Source organism: Sipha flava, unplaced genomic scaffold, assembly GCF_003268045.1.
Source record: "Sipha flava isolate LNK unplaced genomic scaffold, YSA_version1 36_pilon_pilon, whole genome shotgun sequence".
Classification (NCBI taxonomy): Eukaryota; Metazoa; Arthropoda; class Insecta; order Hemiptera; family Aphididae; genus Sipha; species Sipha flava.
In genome coordinates this window covers 1,187,251-1,215,183 of record NW_020273076.1, presented here as the reverse complement: position 1 = coordinate 1,215,183, position 27,933 = coordinate 1,187,251, and the positions used below count along the sequence as shown (strand labels likewise).

Here is a 27,933-nt window from a genome sequence, read left to right as displayed (position 1 = left end):
AAAAAAATAATAATCTAAGTATCTAAATTTGTATATTATATATGTTTTCGGTAAATAATTGTTATTGCATTTTCGTATAATGAACAACGATATTGTTATAAATCGGTGTTTCTCTTATTCGTTGGTCCCATGACAGGAGCGACGATACATTAGTTTCATAGTCACGATATTTATTATTACGTATTTATTTGCACATGCGAGGCATATCATAGAAGGGTCCGATGGACGAAAAGTGTACGTAGAAACGTCAGAACTTCCTGGTACATCATGTGTGTATCACTGTTTTTCTAGTGACCTCTGTCTTAGAAAAATGTTCTTTTTATTTTTCGTTCTGCGCCTCGATCGAAATTGTTTACTTCGAGCCTATAAAACTCAAACCATTAATGGTCACTAAATCTTGGTACACTAGGAATTCATATAAACCACGTATTGCTATACTAACCTGTCCAAGTTGATCGGAAATACAATACGATGAGTAGAAAAAAATGTCTTGTTGTCGTCAACGCAGTTGTTTTTTTTTTTTGCAAGTGACACATATCAAAAAAAAAATTAACTAGGACATGCTGTTTTTTCGTGTAACGCGTGTTGGAACAACGAGAATATTTTTGAGTTTGTTAATTTTAATTATTGAAGGTACTCACCTATGCGGTTATTGACTAAACCGCTGGCTATTAAACGCAAAACGCGTATTATTCAATAAGAAAATACCGTGGCCTTAGGTTTGTATCAAGTTAAAGGAAATCGTTCTTCGCCTTAGTAATTATTACAACATTATAATAATATGTCACAATATCGATCCCGACAGGATGCACGTTTTGAGTGAGACCATCGTAGTCGTTCGTTTTGCGGTCATAATATAAATTAAAATCTAAGAAACAAAATTATTATTATTTCGATCTCGATAAAATTGTTTACCTTGCCCAGTCCATTATTGTTATTACCTATCACTTAAGGAATTTCGATGTACGACTATATATATGAGACGTAAAACTTTTACTGTGTTCGTTACGATTACATTTTAAAACGTTAAATGAGATATTACATTAAGTTTCATGTTATATATAGGTACTACGTTGTTATTAATAAGTCATAAAGACAATGTTCATGTATTTATTAATAAAATAATACTGTTATTATTATTATTGTAAAATACTGTTGGAACTCTGTATTTTATTCAAATGAAAATAAGTTGTGCTAACATTGGTGTTACTCGTCCATTTCGTCCCCACATGTTCATATATTCCAATTTAGTCCTTTAGACACACATATTTTGTAAGTAGCTACGATAAAATTATTATTACATTATTAATAGTAATTATGTAGTGAGTTTATTAAACAGTTGCCTTCACAACTTATTTTTTATATCGATATTTATTTTGATTTTCAAAATTATTTGATCAAATTATTTTAAGAACTTTTTTATTGTATATTATTATATAAAATAAATGCATATAACTGTATGCCTTTTTGACTTGTGATGTATAACTGTGTTTCAATGAAATGTATTTTACTTTATTGTAAATAAAATTTCTTCCATTGCAGTTAGTGTTTTCCACCAATATGTTTGATCATTGTCCATAATTTATATTAATACCTGTATGTACTTGTATTATATTAATTACAAGATAATAATTTTTAAATCTAATATTTTATTTAAGCCTGAAAAATGTTTATGTTCATTATTTTTATTGATTACGTTTTTTCTGTTTTTAATGTTAATAACTGAAATAAATTTTAAATTTTAACTTTGATTTAAAATAATACTTATTGCAAAAATATTTTACCTAACATGCATTTAATACAAAATATAAATGCGTTATAATATTTACAGCATTTTCATTTCCAGGACTCAATAAGTACATGTGTACATGTGTATACAAATGTAAGGGATTACGTAAACTTACTTTATTTTGTAGAATAAGTAATACTATTACAAATAATGTGTTCAAAAAATATCAGCTCAAATATTTTAATTTTAATTTTTTAGTGTTCAACTTTATTATGCAAAATTACGATAATCGCCAGTGCACAATTAGTGATTTTTACTGATAATTAACATTAGTAAAAAAACACATAAAGAGAAAAGAATCACACATTTATGACACCTCTTGGTTTATAATTAAAATTATAATTAAAAATAATAATATTAACATTTAATCAAAACGATCAGGATCGATCTCGTATGCATATTATAATGCATAAGATCTTTTGAACGGTGAATCGCTCTATAAGATATTTAAATAAAAAACAAATCACAAAATTCCTTGTTTTAATTATATTTTATTTCTGATGGATTTAAAATAAATTACATAAAATTAATATTTAAAATATACTGTTTTTAAAAAGAAAAAAATTTATATATATATGGAAACTTTCAAACTTCAAATAAGAATCTATATTTTTAAAATATAATTTATACACAGATTTTACGCAAACCGTCACTGATAGAATATCAGAACAGGAAGTGAAATTTTGGTATGTGAATTAATTTTAAGTTTACATTTTAGCTTGCAGTTGTTTTAAAAAATATATACTGTTGAAAGAAATTCCATGAATCTATTGAAACTATTAAAACATTAATTGCCAATGATAGAATAATTATTGCCTTCATTTATTCTAACCTAACCAATGATTTATAATTTATTAAAAAAAAAAAAATATTATTTCTTCTCTTTTTATAAATTTATAATGATTTAAAACTTTTAAGTCGCATATTGAGATAACATAAAAAGTAATTAATTGTAAAATTGATGTAGTAGATCTATAATTTTATGTTCGTTTATTACACACAAAGTCATATTTACAATCAAACTTTGATCTTTATTATATTTTTATTTACAGATTTATATTTGTATAAATAACGTTTTTATTGATTATTTATAATAACGTTTTTAGACTTGCGTTGTAATTTGCTCCATAAACGTTAATTTGATTACTATAATATTTGAATAGGTATATTACACATATATTAGATATATATATATGTAATTTTTTCAATTCGATGTAAACCGTTTAGTATAATTTATTAAATTTTGGATGTACTGTAAAGAATATGAATTTTGATCTGAAAAAAAAAATTGTTGAAAACTCTTTGAATGCATTCTAGTACTTATCGGTTAGTTCGGGAAAAACATTTTAAATTCCGATTCTTAACCGTCATGATGATTGGAAAAAATAATAATATTATTACGTATCCTGGACGAAGTACTGTTTCGTATGTTGCTATTTGTCTTAAGACTGGAAACAGTTTTATGTAAATATATTCCTCCGAAAATGTAGGTATGTATTTAATTAATCGTTTGCTTTCGGTATCCATCTTGGAACAGGACGAACAAGCCCATTAAAAACACACGCTTAAAACGAACACAGCATTTTGATTGATAAATTATAATGTTGAAAAACTTACGCATCTAGTGGTAGTTCAACATGGTCACATCATACAATAAACATGTGTATATTGTATACTGCAGATGCGATGTTGAACTTATTTCGTTACATTTTGCAAACTATTTTAACGGATATTGGTTTAAAATTTAAGAGAGAGAAAATTTTCTTCATGGTAAGATGGTACGCAGCAGCTGTAAGTTACCTGTCCCTAAAAAGAAAATGTTGCATTATGTTGCCACTAACCCACGTACGAACCTCAATATACACGTGTTCTATAAAAGTGTGTTATTGTAATGTACGTCTATCTAAGTACTCGGTGCTCCACGACTATTTGTGATATTGTGTATTTATTTTTATGTTTTCTACGTATGGGTTTTTGGGGGTAAATTTATCTCCATTTAATGCACATTTGTACTTATATAGTATTCTATGCTGTGTCTTGCATTCTAATATGTACCCTTCGATGAAGTGCGAATATCGTTACAATCTTAATCCTACGATTAAAGTTTCATGTCAATATATGTATATGATTATACAAGAATATTTAAAAAAAAAAAAAAAACATTTTTTTTTACATTTGATTTTTTCATCTATGCATGTGTTTATTTCTTAGTATTTAAAATACTATATTGCTATCCAGAAAAATAATTAATTTTTGATATATGTTTTATTATATTGCCAACTAGTCAAGTTTTAATAATTTATGATTAGAATGAAATAATTGATCGAAAAAAATGTGATGATGATAAAAATTAAAATTAATTCAATTCGGAAAATGTCATCCAAAAAAATATCAGTTGATACGATAGGTACCATACGATAGGTAATTATGCACGATATTCGAAATCTCTAATATTTGTGTTGAAAATGTAAATTTTAAAATATTGAGTTATGTATTTTAATTAATTTTAATCTCACGGGCGGATAGAAAAATTATACTTGACGACTGACGGGATCCTATACACATCGTTTATCATATTATTTTTTTATATATAAACATAAACCGTCAGATAATATATAATATAAAATAGTAAATAAACATTTAATATTATCAATATCAAGTCTATACAAATATAAGTTACCAACACATAAGCATGATTTGTGAAAAACTTAATGTTAAAATTAAGGCAGGGACTCAGTTAAATTAGATTTTTTCGGCTATAACCAAGATATCAATCATGAATAAACTATAGTTAACGAGTTTAGTATGATTTTTCCGCTTTGCACAATTCGGTTATTTTTTAATAAAACACAAACATAACCAGCTGGTATTATTTCTAAATACTAATCTTTCATTATTTTGGTGATCATTTGTTTTGGTTTAATAGACAAAAATCATAATAGTCAGCCAAAAATGATACATGCAAGCATAAGTAATTTGTTGTTTTTTTTATTATTTACACATATTATTAATATTTTAGTTGTTCGAGGAGTTTTTACGCCAATTTCTTTTTATTTGTTTCGGTGGACCTCCAGGAAACGATAGTGTGGCAGTATTAAATGTATAGAACATTTAAGGCTTTGAAATGGGGAACCTGATAAAACGAAAACCGAGTATTAAACCAAAATATTTTACAGTCTGGGATGGTGGTATTAAGTACCATGACCAGTGGCGTGCCTAGAGGGCTTTTTTTTTTTGTCATAAACGTTTAAAAACGTATTTTAGAAATCGACGGGGTAGTCATGGTTAAATAGATTGCATTAATGAACATACATCCGAGAAAAGTTACTGATGAATTTAATATATATACGAGTATATATATATAAAAGAAAGTCGGGTTAGTTACAGACTTCATAATTCAAGAACGGCTGGATCGATTTTTATGATCTCTGATTTGTTGGATTCGTCTCCGTACAAGAATAAAAATAACTTTAATCTTGGCAAGAATACAGATAATTATCTAGATAAGTAAAAATTTTATCTTAGATAAGTAATTAGATAACTTAGCGTTATTTATCTAGATAACATAAAATATGACAAAAAATCTATCTAGATACATTTATCTAGATAAGTCCCAACACTGCTTATGTGGTACTATTTTGGCATCTACCATTTGTTTAATTATATTTTATAGAAATCATTGCTATTATGTATAACTCTAAGTAGTAGTTCAAGGAATTGGTTTTATTAAAAATTAATCAGGTTCATAATGCATTTAAGAAATTATATTCTTTTAAACGTATCGGTTTCGATAAAGTAAGCAATTCATTACATATATATTTAATTTATTATAATAAAACGATTGTATTTATTTTTAAATTAATAATTAAATATTTTAAATACTTTCAAAAAATAAATTGTTTTATGACCAAAATACCTTAAACACATAAATACTTTAATTTACAGTAAAAATTAATTTTTTGACATTTAATTATTCAATATACGTATGTATTAAACCAAAATATTTTAATAAAATGCTATGTATTCAATGTTTTTAATTAACAAAATATTAATTAATTATGTTCTTAAGATTTTATTTAAAACAGAATTATAATTATAATTCGATTTTTCATTATCAAAAATACCAATAAATGAACGTAACACAAATAAAAACATCCCTAAAAAAGGGATAATATATAAGTAAAAAATTAATATAGTTAACATAATATTTACAATATTGTTAAATATCAATATTATTAATAATTTTAAATTCTTACGTTTTCCGAGGAAATTCTTTTACTTAACATTAATACTAATAATTCCGACGGTTTTGACGTAACAAAGAGATATGTCCAATAAGCGTTCAACACAATTGCGTGTATATTTTATTTGGGAATTGGATTCGTCTCGTTTGAATGCGTTTGGTGTATAACAATGAAATAAATCCTAAGTATGTCGTGTATGGATGTCCACCAGAGACCAGTCGTTTAGAATATTTATGTTTATAGATATAATCCATCTTATCTACCAAATATTTGCCACCAGTTATATACAGGATATTTTTGCTAAAGATGAGGTATATAGACCTAGTATTGTGTACTCATTGTGATGGCCCAATGAAGATTTTTTTTGAAATTTTTTTTCCTATCTTCATTCAAATCTTGTATTATTGAAACTATTTTTAGAATATTATCATAACAGTAAGAAAAAAAAATCCCTAGTTTGTTTTTACAAAATTTTCATACAAATCGAAGCGTCACACCGTTTTTACGTTTGTCATGCGTTTTCAATGACACATTGATTTTTATGAGATACATTACAAAATAAACAGTGGTGATAGTTATTTATTGCTGCAAATTGCCGTTCGGCATAGTGAGAACTCTCCTTTAAGTATCCGCTTATCAATGGCGTTCCTGGATTATTTTATAGAGACGGGACGAATCGCGTACATGATTTTACAGTGTTGGTACTTTCATTTATTTTGCTATTGTAATATAGTATACAAATAACAAAAAATTGAAAAAAAAAGAATGACTATGGTGGGGGACTGCCTTGTTTCACCCTCCCTGAGTACGCCACTTCTACCTACAACCTGTAGAAGTATAAACATTTATTTCTAGTCAGTGGCGCCCTTAAGATTAATTGAAATAACGCCCATGTAACCAGTGGTGTTCCCATAGAGCAGGGATCGGTAACCCGCGGCCCGCGAGTCGCATGTGGCCCGCGAAGCAATTTTTTATGGCCCACTAACCACTAAAGGTAGTTCATTTTTGTGTTTTATTTTTGTTCAATAAAATTTTTCATACAATTTTCAATACTATTCAATTTTTTTTTTTTTATAAATAAAATTTAATCTAATCGTTAATAGTATAGTATATCTATATAGTTGTATAGTCAGTTTAATCTATAAAATTGTTATTATTATCTAATCGAAGTCGAAGATAATGATGGCTGCACTACTCAGTCATAGTATAAATTAAATGTACTTATATATATTTAAAAATTAAAATTTTAAATATATTTAATTTATGTATTTAATACATATGTATCTAATTTATTTAATCTATGGTCATAGTTACTTTGCGTTTGTAGCAGTTAGTATTACACAGTGATTACGCCCGTACATGTGACTGCGTTTGTAATAGTTTCATTTTACAAGTAAATCCAAACATTATGGCGACTAAAAAAAAAAAAAATTGTGATGAACATCGTTTTTTTAATAATTCTTGGGTTGATTACTTTTTGTAATTGTTTACTTTTTCATCGAAAACAAAGGTAAACCATTATGTTTAATTTGTCAAAAAATTAAAGTTTTTCTTAAAAGCAATTTTTTCCTGTAACATTCGTATTTTTTACACTCATATTTCTAAGTAAAATAATCAAATATAATAGCAATACAATTATTAGTATATATCATATGTAAAAATTTTTTTAATGTGGCCCTTGATAAACATTTGATAAAAAATATGGCCAGCGTGGTTCAAAAGGTTGTCGACCCTTGCCTTAGAGTATACTACATGTACGCCGTTTACTGACAACATTTTTTTGAAAATTCACAGGTATACTAAGTATACTCTCAAGTTTCAAGCACTTCGCGGAAAAGTATTAAATGTAATTAGTTTTACATGTTTTAATTTTGGTCTGATTTTGTTATTGACATTCAGTTTTCATTCAGTGTATGAAATAATTATTGAAGTTGTACTAAATATTTACATGGTATCAATTTATTTAAATAATTTTGATTTATATTCCTGTAAAAATTAAAAATATACGCAATTGGGAGGTATTATTAACGCGACAAAAATAACATTTATAAATTTAAAGTATTCTGCGATCAATTTTCGAAAATCGATGTATTCGACAACGCACAAGACGGGGCACACCACTGGTAGTGCGAACAGTGGCTCACACTCTTAAGATAAATAGGGGTAGCATATCGAATGGAAAACACCGACCACCAACCAAGTACTTAATAATTACATTTATATTTATGCACACCAGGACTCTCAGTTATAAGCTTCTGTAGAAAAATTAATAGAATAAAGCCTTTTCTAATATATTGGGGTTATATGCAAATGTCTGAAGTTGGTCTGTGACGTTATGAATGATAAAATACTCATTAGTATCTTGTCAGTTACCTATATATAAGCTAATGGACCATATATATTCTGTAGCTTATTTTTAATATTTTTATACGTAGTAGAATAATGATGAAGATATATTGGGGATAGGGGTCCAATCAACCATTATAATAATCAGGGATGGCAGCCAGGGCCGTAGCAAGGGGGTGGTGAGAGGTGCCTACGCCCCGAGCGCGATTCCTGGGAGAGCGCGAAAATCGAAAATCATGCGTTTAACGTTAAAAATTACAACGGTCAATTTCGTATATTTTATTCGCAAAATCTTTAACGTCCTTCGTATTTATTAAAGCAATCGTTGAAAATAATATCTAACAAGCTTAATGTTTTCAAAATAAAAAATACATATGGGCGCATTTTGAAGTTTCGCCCCGGGCGCAATGTTTGGTAGCTACAGCACTGCACAAGCAGCTGCTATCCCTAAACCCAAGCAGCACCCGCCACGGACTGCGAAGCACCTGGTAGCGGCGGGACAAGGAACGCCGGACCATGCGCGTGTGCCCCGACGGCGGTCGCGCCAAAACGGCAACGGACGAACGTTATCAGTGGCGCGATAACGGTATTCGTGAGCTCCGGCGACCGGCCGCCATTCGCAGGAGAACACATCACCCGGTGCAGCGGCGTCGTCGTCGTCGTCAAGGAGAGGATCGGGCGTGCATTCTGGCGGTCGCGTCCGCCGCCATGTTTCGCGGCGCGCGCCGCGCTATCTACACGTCAACCGGCCGACGCGCAGTGCGACCGCGAACCGACGACCGAAACGTCCCCCGACGCGCCGCCTGTCCCGCACCGGGGCCGCAAGTTTCCCGGAAATGTACGCGTCGTCGACGGGTGTCGTGTGCTTCTGTCCGTAGGAAAACGCCGCGCCGGCAACGTGCCGGGGCCCGCGTGTTGCCGGCACTGTGAAAAGTGGTGATACGAACATTTTTTTTTAACCTTTCATTATTTACGTGAACTTTTTTCTCTCTCTCTCTCTCTCTCTCACTCTCTCACTCTCTCTCTCTCGCCTTACGTACATGTATATGTGGTTCACCCGTAGTGTATTTTACTCGAACGCGAAAAAAAATGGTGTGTCCCCGATAGGCGTACGTGAAACCGCAACGATCCTAGTCATTTTCGAGTTGTCCGCGAAAAGCCCGCGTCCCCGTACGCCAACCGCAGTTCGGTTTTCCCGTGTCGCTGATAATACGACGACGACGACGACACAACGCCCGTCCATTGTTTTGTACCAACCGTTTGCGACGAGCTGTCCGTTTTGTTGTTTGGTCGACAAACGCACTCCGTGAGTAAAAACCAATAACTAGAGCTTTAGAAATATTCGTTTTCCACCTCCCGTAACGCGTGTGAAGTTTCAATCCGTCAACAACAAACAAACGGTATCAGTACCCGAACGGGAGTTTAAAATGAGTGACGAGAGCAATCCTCGTACGCTGTACGTTGGTAATCTAGACCCGTCCGTCACCGAAGAGCTGCTGTGTGCATTGTTCACGAACATTGGCCCGGTGAACGCTTGCAAGGTGATACGCGAGCCGGGTAGCGATCCCTATGCGTTCCTCGAGTTCGACACACATTCGGGCGCGGCCACCGCACTGGCGGCAATGAACGGCCGACTTTTCTTAGACAAAGAAATGAAAGTAAATTGGGCCACGACACCCGGCAATCAGCCCAAGCTTGACACAAGCAACCATTATCATATATTCGTCGGTGACTTGAGTCCCGAGATCGAAACACATACTCTGAAAGAGGCGTTCGCGCCGTTCGGAGAGATTTCCAACTGTCGCATTGTACGCGACCCTCAAACTTTAAAATCTAAGGGATACGCTTTCGTATCATTTGTAAAAAAATCTGATGCAGAGAATGCTATCAATTCTATGAATGGCCAATGGCTAGGTAGCCGGAGTATCAGGACTAACTGGTCCACCAGAAAACCTCCACCACCAAGGGCTCCAAACAAGTACAGTGGTTACCGGGCAGTAACATTTGACGATGTCTATAATCAGTCCAGTCCGACAAATTGTACAGTATATTGTGGTGGTATTGTAGAAGGCTTAACAGAAGAGCTTGTTGAACAAGTGTTCTCACGCTTTGGCACTATTGTAGAAATTCGAGCATTCCGAGATAAAGGTTATGCATTTGTTAAATTTTCTACTAAAGAAGCGGCAACAACTGCCATCGAAGCAGTGCACAATACAGAAATTAATGGACATCCTGTCAAGTGTTTCTGGGGAAAAGAATCGGGTGATCCAAATAGTGCAGCTAATCTTGCTGCTCAAGCAGCTGCAAGTACAGATACTGCCGGTCAATACTCATACAATATGGCATATAACCAAGGAATGAATTATTGGTATCCATATGCTCAAATGCAAGGTCAATATGTGCCAGGTATGCAAGGAGCCAGCTATGGTGGTGCTGCTGCATATAGTCAATACACTGGATATCCATATCAAATGGCCAATGCCACTGCATATCAAATGGGTAATGGAACTGGACAAACTGCTAATGGACAACAGATGTCTACACCAGGCAATATGCAAGCTGGTGTTTATTCAATGCAGTATCAAAGTCAGTGACAACAGATAAAATAGATTTCTTTAAGTGTTGAAATCTTATGTTTTCTCATTTGTGCTCTGTATATATATCTAAAACAAATACTAAAATATTAGAAAACAAATGTATGGAAATAAACATTAATTTAATTTAATCTGCTGTTCCATTATTTATAGCACATGTCCCCAATTGTAAGTTAATATTTTTTTTTTATAATTTTGTCCTCTCAAACATAAAATAATAATATATGTATATATATATATATATATATATATATATATATATATTTATATATTGTATAAATATTAAATATATAGATTATATACCACCACCTATGTATTTTATATATTCATATATATATATATATGTATATAAAATATATAAAAATATATATGTATATTATTATAGTATACTAGATTAGGTTATTGCAATACATTGTTAATTCCATCTAGTATAACTACAGTATGAAAATTTATTAATAGGATGTTAGACGTACTTTATATAATATTATTTTAGATGTTATTTCTATTATAAGGTTGTAAAAATTATGAAGAATCAAGTTCACCAATTCAGTTAACTGTGAATTTTGTATAATTATAATTTGCTCTTTGCTATATATAATATTATTCATGTATTTGTTATATTTTATCATAATATCTAGTTAAAAATAACTTAATTTTATTGCCTAATATTTAATTGGAATTAGGTGTCTGAGCTACATATAAATTGTTATTGGCAACATAATTTGTACAAAATACAGTTAGTTATAAAATAATAACTCAAAAAGTATACATATATGTGTGCTAATAATTAATATTGATTCTTGTATTTTGTGTACTGGTACAAACCAAATTAAAACTGATTAATCATAAAATATTTTGTGAGAATTGTGACTTACAAATAAATTAAATATAAATAATTTTTTATAATACTATTATAGTTAAAATATTTAATATTGTGTATTATTTAAATGTTTCATTAGGTGAGATTCATTTGTAGTTGTATTTTACATTTTTGTGTGAACCCAAGGCAAGGGATTGGAAAGATGTTAAATAAGTCTAATAAAAATATTTACTGTGTATTTATTATATATTATTAATTATAATCAATACACTTTATTAATAATATTATGTTCAAATCATTTTTCAAAAATATCCTTTTATATATTTTACTATTTAGTATTAGCAGAAAAAGTATTTTAACTCATAAATGCTTTCAGGATGAATAATATTTGTTTATGCTCTATACAATGTCTGAAGAATAAAGAAACGCCATACAAGTGATTTGGCTTTTACCAATATAGTATTCCATTAGGTACCTATGTTCAGTTTGTTTAGTAGAGTATAATATGTTTTATCCACTTTGTGTTTATCATCTACTTTCATTAAATAAATACATTAGCTTAGTTTATGGATTTCAATGTTTTGAAAAGCAATTTGTTTTCAAAATATGAATTGACCAATAAAGAACACTATTCCTATGTTATTATAAATATTAATACAAATTGGATATTACATACTTAATAATTCTTTGCAATTAATAATAATAATAAAATAAAATATAAACAATTTTAGAGAAACAAATGTTTTAGAGTAAACGCCCTACTATTCACTCAAATTGTGTTCACTAAGACAGTACTATTTGGCTACTTATAAATGGCTAATGATGAAAGCATTTTATGAAGGTAAATGGTATTATTTTTATTTTATTAATTTTCTTAATATTTTTTAACTTGTCATAATATAATATTATTTAATTCTAGAATAAAGTTAATTTAATTTTTAACACTTAAATACTTATTTACTTTTAAAACTTGACAGGAATATGGGTAGTTACCCCTAATTGAGTCGGTATTTTTTTATCCAAACTTTAAAGTTTAACTATTCTTGTGTAAATATATATGTTAAAGTAAAATTAGCTTGACATTTAAGTAGTATAATATTAAATAATTAAAAGAGCAATATAATTATGCACAAATATGATTTAAATTACATAAATTACGATTTTGTTCATGTAACAACTAAAACTTAAAATGTATATATTCAATATTTGGTATTGTTATGAACCTGTAGTAGATATAGATACCTTAATAAGATACCTTATTTAATTAATTATAAATACTTATAACTATAATCAATGCTATTATGCTGATATTGTTAATGTTTGTTCAATAGGTATGAACAATAATACATTTGAACCAACATCAAATTCATATAAAGGATAATTACTTAAATTTTGATTTCAATATATTCAATTTTTAGATATAATACCACATTTGTTGTATTCACTATCTACAATTGTAATAAGTGAAATATTTTTTACTTGCATACCAAATTTCCCAGGTATATTAAATTTAATTATTTTATATTAATATTTATTTAAAAACTAAAAAAAAAGTTTCTTCTCCGAAATAAGTAATTTTTGTGTTTCTCGATTTAACAGATTGTCAACTGGACAAAAAAAATTCAAAATCAAATAATGAATTATGTATTTGAATTTAATTTAAAAATATCTCGAATTCACATTTTACATTACAATATAACTTAATCTTTTTAGCTTTATTTAAATATGTTAATATTTTGTGATACTGAAGGAAAATTAAAAATTATAACTATTTCGTTATTATGTGTATCATTAATCATAAAATGAAAATTTCAGAATCCATGTATTTTTATAAAATGGTATATAAATTATTATTCATATTTAATTATTGAATTTCATTATTATTCCTACATTAAATGCTTTGACAGAAATACACAGTAATCTATATAATGCTTTTATCAGTATCAAAATGAATCATTTATTATATACCAAATCATTTTAAACTAATTTTTATTCTATTTGACTAAGTATTATACATTTATTCCGATAGACTGTGTATAAATAATTGCAGATAAGTCATAAATAATAAATATCACATAGTTCGTAGTATTTACTATATATATATATAGATATATATAAATGAATAATTTTATTTAGTTAAATATTATTAAAGTTAAATAATATTAGAACTATTAGTTAATTGAGTAATAATTGAGTTTATGTACTACAGAATATAAATGTGACATTCACGAGAAACAATAACTATTTACTATTATATATTATAATATAATGTTATATTGATTTTGAATACTTAACTATACCTACTTTATTTTTATTTAAAATATAACCAGCCCAATAACATAACTGAGTTATGGAATAAGAGAACCCTATGTAATCTAAAAGATATTGAAGTAATCAAAATGTTCGTGCTGTTGATATTTTAGTAAAATCATGAATAAAATAAATATTTGACAAAACTAATTAAGTTTATCATTTTCGACAGGTACTCAAGTGATTGGATAATTATCAAGAGTAGGTACAATAAAGCTTAAGTGTGCGCAGATATTATTGGCAAGTGGTGCATTTCTTATTTTTTACGTTCATCCTTTACCTTTTCAAAAACGTAAAAAAATTTGATAATTTTTTTTTTCTTTTTTTTAGGAGACCTTAGTTTATTGATACATTCAGGCTTCACGCTACAACATTTATCACTTGCGCAACTAGTTTCAATTACTAGAATCTTGTTTCAAAACAGTCACTTACTGAGAGGACTGCGGAAGCGGGTATTATATATTTTATAATCCGTGTTTATTTTAAGGGGTAACCGTGGGGGTTGGTATTAACCCCCCCCCCCAAGAAAAACGTATACCTACCATCTCGACAAAGTTTATTTATTATTTACTCCTATTGCATACCGCATATCCCCTCCCTCCCGGGAAATTTTGATACTCCCTCGGTATAGAAGCTCTGAAATAAACAATGTTCAAAATAATAAATAATTGGGTATCCGCTTTTGTATAAAACAATTATGGCGTCGATCATCATCGGTGTCCGACGTTATATAATAATTTCAAGAAACATTGTGTCTTAACGATTATAATGTATATGCAGAATACTTTTCTATTTTTATATGATGTATTGAACGGAATAATTCTTTATTATATTTGGATTGATATAACAATATTATGAGATAAATATAAGATATTTCAAATCTACTGAATGCTAACTATTTGTTTTCTATTAATGTATAGGTATTTATCAATCTGAAATTTTAAGGTTTATTAATTTTGCTGTGGGGACATAGGCCCCCGAAAAATCATTCGTGGATTTTCTAAAATAATTTTGAAGCCACAGGTGGTACATGTGCATACCCTGCACCACCCAAGTGCACGCCTATGCAATAAAGGTTTTAAATGTATCGATTGGGTTACCAGAGTATAATAATAATAATCTTATTTACACTTGGTTACATAAATAAATAACGTATAAAAAAAATGTTTATACAAAAAATTGTTTGATGTCTTTACTATTACTATTATTTGACATTTTGAAATTAATGTAATTTGAAAAAAAATTCATCGTATATTTAAATATTACAAATAATAATAGTAATAACGGTATAAGAAAAGTAAGTGTAAATAAGATTTTTTGGTTCAAGCGTTCGAAAATATTTTAGTTCTTCACGAAGATATCAATAATACTTATATATTTTAGGGATGGGTAATTTATGAATGATTCGATTCAGTTAGATTAACAAATTGAGTTGATCGCGTGTTGAAAAATGAATCGGTTTATTAGTAACACTGATTTTTTTGTAGTACTGAAAGTCAAAGAAGATTCAGCGATTCAGTCTTTAGTATGTGATTCAATTCTACTTTATTTTATTGTAGTTCACTTATTTCCAGAAATTGTTTGGAGTAAACGAACTAACTCACCGCCATAAAATATGAGCAATGGTACTACGAATGAGTAAAAAAGCATTGAGCAAAAATCAATAGAAAATTAGTTCACTTTATTTTACCATTGAATATTTTGAATCTAACAGTATGTTAAATGCAATTTAATAATAAATTCATAACAAATTAATAGGTAATTCATTATTGTGATTTTAAGTAAAATAATTTAAATCAATTTAAATAGGTAAAAGAATATCTCTAAATAATTAAATCATGATTAAATTAATAAATTAACTTGTTTCCTCAATACTTAATCGACAACTCGACACCAACAACCAGTTTATCGACCCGAAAATTGGGCCGTCGCCATCGTTAAAGACAACGACGACTACGCCATTTATAGGAGTTCCTAATATTTACTAAATGTATTGGGAAAATAAAATTGAAAAGTAAACGAATAATAAGTGTTTAAGCCCAAAGCACGGTTTAGAAAAGATTTCTCCATATTCTCCACACCGTGGCCCTAAGGTATATTATGTTGTATATGTATACAGGGACGCAATTAGAAAAATTCCCATATATAACCATGAGCAATCAAAATCGAGAAAAACTGTACGAACCACATCTTGGACTTGATACATTTAATGACGTACTTATAATACGTATATATATATATATCATTGGTTATAGGATAAACCATAGATATCTATAGGATAAACAATTTATATTTATTCTACAATCTAATGTAATGTATATTTATGATCGTTTGTTGTATATATAATATATGGTGTAATGTATATTTATGATTTTTCGGAAATCGATTAAGAATATTTTTGATATTTTTAACAAATACGAGTAATATAATAGCCGGAGAGTTTAACTGTTGAATTTTGAATGCCATTCCTATTCCGCCGATATGGTCGGCAGATCTGGACTGTCCTAGTTCAAAACTTTTTGTCATGTACACTGTCATTGCAGATGTACCGAATTATCCCGTCTCCTAAGAATGTAACAACTAGTTATGTAAGTTTGTGTTCAAAACAGTCGATTGTACTGAAATTATGATTTGTCACTCGATTTTTTTGACATATTAGAAATATATTTTGACATTCCTATACAATGAACAGTATAATATAGTGTTCATTCTTATAAAAACATATCAATATCAATTTATGAATATAAATATTATATAAAAATATTAATATTATTTATATTAATTATTATTAATTGTTTATTTCTTATAAAAACATATTATGTTGGTTAGTTATATGCGATAATTTTTATAAATTTATACGTTTATATACAGTGTGTTTCCTTTTAAAGGTAACACTAAATAATTCTGTCCAGTGACATCGGATTAATATGCGGTTTTCAGGAGGGGATAGGGAATACATAAATACACATTTCTTAATGATTTTTACATTTTTAGATCTTTCCGTGTGCGCATGCGCAATACAACTTGCATTTTTTTAAATGGCAACAGGTGTTTTGAATACCAAATTCGGATAGACCGAATTTTTTTAAGTCGATTTGGTCCTTTTTACCATAATTCTAAAATCAAATTTGACTAAATGGCAATCAGTCAAAGTTTCGATTAAAATTATTGAATTTTTCACCAATCATACTAGAATTTTATGAATTATTATGAAATTTTATTTATTATTTTTGTATCCGTAGGCTTGCAGATATTATTAAATCATTTAAATTTAATTTTGAGGAATTAATTAACCTCAATTAGACGTAAATGTTAGTTCAATTACTAAGTAAAAAAAGATTAAACAAAATGATATGATTTATTTCTCATAACTTCTATTATTAAAGTTTCTATTTAAATTATTAATTTTATCAATTATTGTTATTTTTCATGATACAAGTTTGGTAATCACTTGTAATCTCTAAGATTATTTTATTTGTAGCCTTTACTAAAACAAACCAAATTTATTTATCGTGTGCGAAGAATATTATCTTAATGTCCGTATAAATCTGACAATAATAACTTATTATAACTGATGAGTTTTAGCATTTGCTTAAATGTGATTATTGAAAGTCATTACAAGTTTTAAACTCGTATGTAACGCAAGTATTTCATTGAAATTTAAAAATGGCAAGTAACAATGAAAAAGTTGATATGCTTTTAGTTTATGATGAATGTTGACGTAATTCACGAAATGCCGCTAGACTTAATGCAGAACGATATCCCGAACGATATCACCCTCCTTACAATTACTTTGTCCGAATTGAATCATCTTTGAGAAATAGTGGTGAGCTACTTGCAAGACGAGGTGATAATCGGCGTAATCAAAGACAGTTGATTGGACAGGTAAACGAACAGGACGAATTGTAGGTATTAGCATATCTTCAATTGTATCCTTGATCTTCGATTAGGCATTTAAGCAACGATATTGGAATTTCTTGTAAAAAAGTTCATAAAATTTTGAAAAAAAATAAAATTGCACCCGTATAGGACTGATTTAGTACAAAAATTGGTACCAGGTGATTCTAATCGTAGACTTACATTTATTGCATGGTTTATGATACAATTACACGACGAACCCGATTTTCTACGATTTTTCTGTTGGATCGACGAATTAAAGTTTACCAACAACGGTATAATTAATAAACAAAATAACCGGTATTGGGCTGATCACAATCCATATTGGACGACTGATACAAATCACCAAACAGTTTGGGGAACTAACGTTTGGTGTGGGTTACTAGATGGGAGATTTCTCGGCCCGTATTTTTACGATGGTACACTTACCGGGAGAAGATACTTGGAGTTTACATGAACTAACATTTACGTCTAATTGAGGTTAATTAATTCCTCAGAATTAAATTTAAATGATTTAATAATATCTACAAACCTACGGATACGAAAATAATAAATAATATTTCATAATAATTCATAAAATTCTAGTATGATTGGTGAAAAATTCAATAATTTCAATCGAAACTTTGACTGATTGCCATTTAGTCAAATTTGATTTTAGAACTATGGTAAAAAGGACTAAATCGACTTAAAAAAATTTGGTCTATCCGAATTTGGTATTCAAAACACCTGTTGTCATTTAAAAAAATGCAAGTTGTATTGCGCATGCGCACACGGAAAGATCTAAAAATGTAAAAATCATTAAGAAATGTGTATTTATGTATTCCCTATCTCCTCCTGAAAACCGCATATTAATCCGATGTCACTGGACAGAATTATTTAGTGTTACCTTTAAAAAGAAACACACTGTATATATTTGTTTGCTTAGTGAGTTCATGGTGTAATATATTTTTTATATTTTAATACTATTTGACGTTATACCTGACTTATTCTCATAAACTGTATAAAAATAAAAAAGAAGGTTGCCACTAGAAACGTGTACCTATTTACTGTATACAACTGAAACTGTAATCAGTGTCAACTATAATATTTGTCATCCATAATCTTTAGCGATAAAGGTCGATTTCTTGTTTGTGATATTTTTATCTCATATACGTAAATGCCAATACGGATTAATTTGGTCGGTCAAAGATCAAAACTGACGGAAAAACCTTTCGTGTATGGCCGGCTCATAGATAACTAATATCCAGGGCTCGGAAATTCTAGCAAATGCATATTTTTCTTGGTTCATCCTAGAACATCCAAAGTAAGATACAAATATGTTTCAAATTACTTGGATATCATACACAAAATTTAATTTTGCTATTTTTTGCATATTTACAGGTTTTATAGCTATTTTGAAAATTTAGGGTTTATAGTGCTATTTCTGGGTATATTTTCACATAATATAGGAAATAATTAGATTTTGCTGATAATAATGATTTAATTAGTTATAGTTTTAAAAATATTTGAATTGTTGGAAATAAATAGACATCATCAATTATTGTTTTATTTTTTCATTGACAATTTGATGTACTAATAGTGACTAAATAAAATCATTTAATTTCACTTTATTTAAGTACACTTTTAGAAATATAATTAATTTAACATAAGTTTAAGTTTATGATTCAATCAGTCCAAACGTCTATGAGCCCAAATATTTGTAAAATGACATTTAATTTTTTTTCTAATAAATTTATAATTTTTTCAACATAAATGCATATTTTTTGGTTTTTCATGCTATTTATAGCGCACATTTTAGAGTTTTTTAAGTGCATATTTAAGAGCTAAAAAATAACATTTTTAGTGCTACAACTTCCGAGCCCTGCTAATATCTAATTTCTTATAACCTAATACCTTTATGTCCGTAAAAAAACTATGTGACAAACGACAGTATAAGTATGAATCTGTATTTTATTGTTCGTATTCGAACATAAGTTATTAAATGTGTTAATAATACTCTTCACAGAAAGAAAAAAAGAAGTGTTTTAACTAAATTACGTAGAAGACAATTGATTCAGCCGTAAAAAATACGTAATCCTGATTCTGAACATGATAGCTGAGCATATGAACATTCTCAAACTCCTCAACAACTTAACGAACGGTTTATATAATATAATATCTATATATGTATACATACAAAATTAGTATCTACACGTGTTGTGTGTATGGTTAATTTCCTGTGTCGTGTTAATGAGGACCGTGAAGGTGATTTTAATACGTTTTAAAACGTATTAAATATAATAGTGTTTTGATATTATCTTATCTCGTTTTTTGATTATATCAAACACTAGGTATTGTGGTACAAAATAATGCAATATTTTTTTGTAAACCAAAAAAGAAGAAATCGAGGTCGATGAAAATAATAAATTGAGACGCTAAACTTTCAGAATAAAAACTCTATATTGTAATGGCTTCTAGCAAATTTTTAAAAATAATAAAATTAAAAATGATTTAAATGTATTGAAAATGTGCATATTGATTGTAGTTCTTACTAACTTATCGAATGAGAAATAAGAATTAGATTATACCATTGAGACACTCTGTGAGTCAGTGGCGTGTACAGAAAATATTTTCGGGAGGGCCTACTATGGACAGAGTTAAATTACCATGGCTATTTAAGAATTACTAACAAGACACAATAGGTACTTATCTACATTTCATTTACAGAATATCCCAAAACGATTTGACGTTGGACGCAAATTCTAGATAATCATAAAGCATTATTAAAATATAACATACGTTTAAAATAATTTTTAAGTCTTTTAAAACATTTCGGGGGGGGGGGGGCTGTAGCCCACTAGGCCCCCTTATATACACTACTGTTGTGAGTATATTGAGTATCTTATCTATTGTAATGTAACTCGAATATTATGAAATTAATTAGTATTTAGATCACTGGTTTTAAAATAGAATGGATAGGTATATTATATGTACATTCAATATTTATGATATATTATGATACATATATTCTCGATATAAAACATTTGATTTTGTTGTGTTCATGTATAATGAAAAAGTTTATATCAAAGAAAAAAAATTATAATCTCTTATTGAACGAAATTTGACACTCTTAGTTCTTTTTTATTTTTATTTTATTTTTTAACTGACTTCGGTTTATGGTAAGGTCATAAGGACAAATACACAATGTACACAGCATCATTTTAATTTTCCTGCATTGTATTTTTAACTGTTTTAATGAGTAGGTAGCGTATTTATATGAAGGCACTATAGGCACGTGCCTACAGCAGTAAATTTTGTAAATTTTGTAAATTTTAGCAACAATTTTCAAATTGTTGAAGGTTATACGTCTTACGGTATTAAAGATTATTATATTTATATACGTTTTTAGGTTTTCTGATATTGTAAAATATGTTATGTGTACTCCTATATAAAAAAATAATAGGTAATATCTTACCCCATCAACAGTTAACAAGTTATCTATTTTCATAATTTTTTATTGCCGTCTCTATGTATAAGATTCGGGAATGTCTATGAAAGAAATCGTTATCGATGATTTTAAGAAATAAAATATCTATCAATAAATAATTATTCTAAATTCAGTTTGTTCACGTTACCATGTGTGTAAATCTTTTGTACGTAAATTGTTTTCCTTTTATTTTATTTACTAATTTATTGTTATTAATTGATTATTTTTACTATTCTTTTTTTTTTTTTTTTTTGTTTTTTGTAAAGATGAGTAGAAAATGATTAAGCGGTGACCAATATAAGAAAATTGCCAAACTATAGAGTGATAATTTGCAAAATGTTTTAAATCAAACAAATTTACTACTTCTTGTAGTAGTAACAATACTACTGTAATAACTACTAATGATGTGCAGAAGTGACTAATTCCTACAGGCTTAGTAGTACTGAGTGACTAATTTATTTAATCTACGTGGTATAATTAGTCATTCGACTAATATTTTATTCGACCATCTATGATCGGCTAAAAATGATGAAAAATTAAACAATTTGGCATTGTTAACAATTGAAAATGACACGTTAAAATAATTTAATTTTGAAGATTTAATCGACACTTATGCTACTATCGAATGTCGATATAGACCAATATATTTAATATTTGTCACATCCAAAACGGAAGAATTTATTTTGAGTTATTAATCAGGTATTAATAATAAAATTTTAACTAAATTATGTTTTATTAATTAAATGAAATTTGTAGCATAACTAATGCATATTTTATAGTAAATAAATGATAACTTAGTCTAATATTTTAGTTATTAAGGATGGCAATTTTTCACTGGCTTACAAGCAGGAAACATGTAAATATGCCCCTGGCTTTAATACGTAGCTAGATTGACAGTTAACGCATCGCACATTGTGTGCAAGTACCTACAGTCAGGTAAAATTTTGTAAAAATTATAAGTCGATTGCATTGAGCTGTTATTTACGTTCCATGTCACACAAATCGTAATCGTTTCAAAGTTCATGCGTATAAATATACAGTAGAACCCCTCTAATCCGTCATCTTCGGTACTGGGGGTATAGTCGGAACGTGAAAAAGGTCGGATCATCAGAATATAAAGAAACATTTGAAGACAAAATGTTACCAAATTTATTTATTAAATTATTTTAAATATTATTTTTAGTTACAAACATATATTAAATTAAATAAATAATAAAATAATAAAACAAATAAAAAATAGATATATAGTAAATGGCCAATTAATTTTATAAATATATCTAGCTATTAATGCCCTGCATGGTCCGATCTTAATCAGTCTGGTCTGGACCTAACATAAAAAAACTATTGAATCGTCGGTTTGGTCCGGTTCAATAATTTTTAGTAGTTCGGTCCAGTTTTCAGATCAAATGTATTATTTTCAGTCCGGTCCGGTTTCAAAAAAAAAAAAAAATGAAAATGAGTCCGGTCCCAATCACGGTACTTCAAATCTAAATACAGATATTGTTATGTAAACAAATGAAACGAAAAAAACTGACAACTTTAGGTATAAATTAATTTATAAAGTCGGGTAGTCCAGTCCAATGTAATACTAAACGTATCATATGGTACGGTCTGGGCTAATACAGACTGAATCTTACGGACCAGTCCAAAATATTTTAAGATCGGACCGATAGTCTGGTTCACGGTCTAATTTATTAAATTGTATTTAATTATTGGTCCAGTCCGGTCTAAAAATTATTATGAAGCCATCGGTTCGCTCCAATTTTGATCTTTGATTAACGTTTAAGTGTGGTGCGTCCGATTTCGGTCCCCTGGTAAAATTTAAAATCCGGTCTGGTCCTTAAAATAACGGACGGTGCAGAGCACTACTTGCCACATACTACAAATTGGAAAAATCCATATTCATAACAATAATACTATGGTCGGATCAACCGGAGTGGCGGGCGAGAGGGGTTCTATATAGTATAGTATAGTCAATACTTCAGTGCGAATACAACTGAAAGTACTGAAGTACCTTTAAATACTAATGCACATTGTAATCTATAGGCTGAACATATCATACATGTTATGATAATTGTTATAAAAAACAATTTTAAACGAAACATACTATACCCGGAGAAAGACCATTTTGATTAAAATAGTTAGATAGAACAATATATATATATATATATAATATTAAATCAACATGATTAATATTAAACAAATATTAACAATTACAATGAAACTTTTGTCCTTTTAATGCAAAGCTATATTATAATATATACTATTACATACACGTTTTCTTATTAGTATTTATAATTATAACAATTGAATAAATTATATTAAACAAAGTAATTACCTATTCTAAATTTCTAATCAATATCATTATCTACCTATCTTATAAATTGATTAACCAAAATAACATGAACTTACATGTTACTATTACTTATATCACTTAATATATTTTTAAATAATATAAGAATTTTTTTGTAAATTAGTGAACTGATAAATGATTACAAATAAAAAATAAGTTAGATCATTTTATGAATATTTGATTTTACCTATTCATCTTCATCATATATTTGACCATCTTCTATTGAGTTATTACTGCTAATTTGTTCAATGAAAATATCACCATAGAAGTCTTGTACATTAGCTAACACTGAAAATGTTTAATAAATACTTTGCATTTTTCTGTTTAGGTAGTTTAACGTGATTTGTTTTGGGTAATTTTTCAGCTAAATCATTACTTTCCAAATTAGCTTGCTTTTTCAGTACATTTATTTGTATTGGTTCTTCAACATACGATGGACTTACTCCAATAGTAACACGAACAAAATAAATTATATATGAGCATGATTAATAATATTTTGGAGGGATGTGGTATCATAGAATCTATATTGTGCAATATCTCATATTGTACTGATGTAAGGAACGAGATTAATACTTTTTATGAAAATGTTAAGTACATAGAGTTTTAAATAAACGCTTGGCATAAATAGAATTAGCAATTAATATACATATATATAAATAAACTTTTTTTAATCATTTATTTTTTCAAAATTATAAATAAAATAAAAATAAGTACATTATGGATAAAAACCATTTAATCATTAATTCCAAATGTATAGGAAAAAGAGCGTTTTGTTTGATAATAAAAATGGACCTTTTTGAAAAATAATTCAGAAAATAGTGCGTTTTGCAGTAGGTTACTTAAAGTATATTTTTAACAATGGAAAAGGTCCATTTTTAAGCAAAATGGAAAAAGAAGGTTTTACAGAAAACGCAGTTTTTGAATCAACGTTTTCTTAAGGAAAAATGCCTTTTTGGCTTAAAATAATGGTACCCTTAGATTTCCAATATAATTTACCATAAGAATCTATAACTTAATTTAACTTAACTTAATTTAAATACATTTTGCATTGAAGCCGCTCTTTTATCTTTGATTACTAATGTAATAAGCATTTAAGCCAAAAACACATTTTCTGTACAAATACCAATATATTTTGTACAATGAAGAGATAATATTTCACGAAATACGAATAATGTTACCTAAATAATATGTAACGGTCAGAGACGACGAACACATACTTTTATTGGGCTTCCCTCCATGTATTTAACTTTGTGATGATTTAATTTACTGTATAATCTTGCAGTTGGTCATTATTTTGCTCTAACTTAGTGGATGGTGGTGGTGGTGGTAACTAATTTGTATACTACGCCCACCAAATGAAACAAAAGTCGGCGTCACTAGCAACAGTAATAAATAATAATTATTAGAAGTCTCAGATAATAAACGTTCTGAAATATCGTCCCTGTAGAGCATTATCAGATTTTTGGGGTCACAGGGAGTGTAATGACGAAGTGCCCTCGTTATATTTAAGTAAAACTAAGTGACCCGGGGGCAATAGTTGTTCCCTTTGTCCACTTAATACGACCCTGCCAACAGCTTACTTAACAGCTTACTACTCCTTCCATAATAAAATATAATCCGGCCATTTCCATTATGCCATAAGCTACAAACCATGTTTGGCACTGCTGAAGTACGTAAAACAATACTATTTTATGTGAAAATGTAAAACTTTTATTAGTTAAAATAAGTGTGAAAAAATAATAGAATGATATTCACGAACTTTAAAAATTTTCGTTGGGTTTTGCGTATAAAAAGGGCACGTAATAGTTTTTGTTTATCAAACATGTACGAATTTCAAACATAAATTTGATATGTATTTTTTCAATCAGTTTGAAGAATGAATATCTAAATCGTTTATAAAAAACGATCAAAATATAAATATGATAAAGCCGACTCCTCGGGCGTGTAGTTTATTTGGTTTTTAACATTTGTACTAAATTTATTTACGTATGCATGTATTTCAATTTTATATTTACATCAATATTCATATTACATTTTATACACGTAAAAACAGTAGATAAGCATTTTATTTTTTTGGTTATTGGAATGCATACTTGTTAAATATTTAAATACTTTTTTTGTACTTGAAATACATAGAAATACTTTTGGACAGAACTATTTTAAATATTTTTAAATACTTATTATTATATTTTATATTTAAAAATTTTAAATACAACATTTTTAGTTTGGTTTTTTGATTTTGAAGAAATTGCTTATCGTCGACGAGAGAAAGTGACGATTATAAATGTTGTTACCGACAAAAAATATTTAAAAATATGAAAAATAGTTTTTCCGTATATCGTTTATCTATTTGGCTATTTATATTTAACAGTATCGTAGCACGGTGACACCCCGAATCCATCCCAGTATTCTGATGTGTCAACACGTTATTCGTTAATAATCGTTAAAATTAATTTGTTACGTTGGTCGCTACTCACTAGAAATTAATGTAATTTTGTCGTAATGTTTTAAGAATTAAAAATCTGACCACAACAAAGTTTAAAAAAATGTATTTAAAAGTATTTAAAATATTTTTTGAATATATTTGTATTTGTATTTAAATACTTATTAGCAAAGGTATTTAAATAAATATTTTAATACTCTTAAATTGAAGTATTCAAATACCTATTTGAAATACTTTTGAAAAGTATTTTTAACAACATTGCAGTGATGGCATTTCCCGCTTCTTGGATCCAGTCTTGGTGAAGTGTTTTCCAATTAAAAAATTATATTCAACATTAAATATCAGAGAATAAAAAAAAAAAATGAAATTTTTACTTTGAAGTTATTAAACTCTTACGGTTTGTAAAAAAGCATTTTTCCGTCCCTGGAGAATTTTTCATTAATATTTTATGCTCGGGGTATAAAAATATACCAGAAAATATACCATATGTAGTAAGAAAATATTTAAAATAATGTTTTATCTTGTTTCGTATATTTGTAAATTGTATTGCATCCGACTGATTGTATACGTGCAACTTTCAAACTTATCCGATGTATCGATGATGTAAAAATACTCGATTGGGTAGTAATACATAATTTCAATAACGTCAAAGATGATATCGTATAGCAACTAGGGTTTTATTTTTGGGACGGAAGGGCTTATTTTCTTTTCTTTGGTACTATCTTAGTTTATGACTTTCTTTTATTAAATTTGCATCTGAACCTAATAACGTGGAGGATAGATAAATAATTGGCCCACCCAGTTGCTCTCTATGCCACGGTACGAACAGGGACGGGTTTTATAACAGACCAAGGAAGGGGCTAGTAGAGGCTCAAGAATTTAGTTGGTTGTTTTTTAAATCTATATAAGATTTTAAATTACAGACTATGTTTAAGTCCCTTATAAATAAGTCATTTTTTTTCACAATAGTGACAAATTTTAAATAGTTACATTATTGGTATCAATTTTAATCTGAAACCATTTTAAAAATATAGGTACCATATTCATCAATGACGGTTGACAATATTTTATAATAATTATTAATATATCAATAAATCATAGTACTTGGCCTTGTAAAATAGTTAGCTTAATTCCAATGTAGGGGCTAATTCCCCCGTAGCTACCCCCTTAAACCCACGTCACTGGGTACGAACACGCAGTGGCGTAGGAAGACTGGCTACTCCCCTGGCAAACTTAGAAAAAGTTATCTTTCTAACCAATTAAAATTTGATGTGATATTTTATTAATATTTCTATGTATACAATTTATACATATAAGTTATTATTACAGTGTTAATTTTAAACTTTGAACATTTGCTTTTCTTGCTTTATGACTGGCGAATTCATCGATCGTTTCTTCATATGAATTTTTTTATTTAAGTACCCTATTTTCTTAATTTCAACATTAAATTCACACGTACACGTGTACAAATAGACAACAGCTAGGTACGTATTTTAAAAAGTATAATGGAAAAATTTCGATTCAATTGTAGGATGAAATACGACTTTTGCACAATTTTGCGCCTTTGGCGCAGACACAGTTCGCCCTTGCCATTGCTACGCCACTGCGAACACGCAATGACGACAAATATTGAACAGGCGCATCCAACAAGCATTCCTTTCGGGTCGTTTT

General features: G+C 28.7%; 1 protein-coding gene and 1 long non-coding RNA gene across 3 annotated transcripts; both read left to right on the top strand.

The window, feature by feature from the left end:
* Positions 1-9,379: 9,379 nt before the first annotated feature.
* Positions 9,380-11,104, top strand: LOC112688035 (nucleolysin TIAR). Its single transcript, XM_025561049.1, has one exon. It carries the CDS (start codon positions 9,807-9,809, stop codon positions 10,971-10,973), a length of 1,167 nt encoding a protein of 388 aa, XP_025416834.1. The 5' UTR covers positions 9,380-9,806; the 3' UTR covers positions 10,974-11,104.
* Positions 11,105-12,115: 1,011 nt separating this feature from the next.
* LOC112687931 lies at positions 12,116-14,348 on the top strand. 2 transcript variants are annotated; one of them, XR_003149029.1, is made up of 4 exons: positions 12,116-12,264; positions 12,525-12,634; positions 13,125-13,292; positions 14,276-14,348. It is a non-coding gene; the product is annotated as an uncharacterized LOC112687931 (long non-coding RNA). The 2 variants fall into 2 exon arrangements; XR_003149028.1 differs by lacking the exon at positions 13,125-13,292.
* The last annotated feature ends 13,585 nt before the right edge of the window (positions 14,349-27,933 follow it).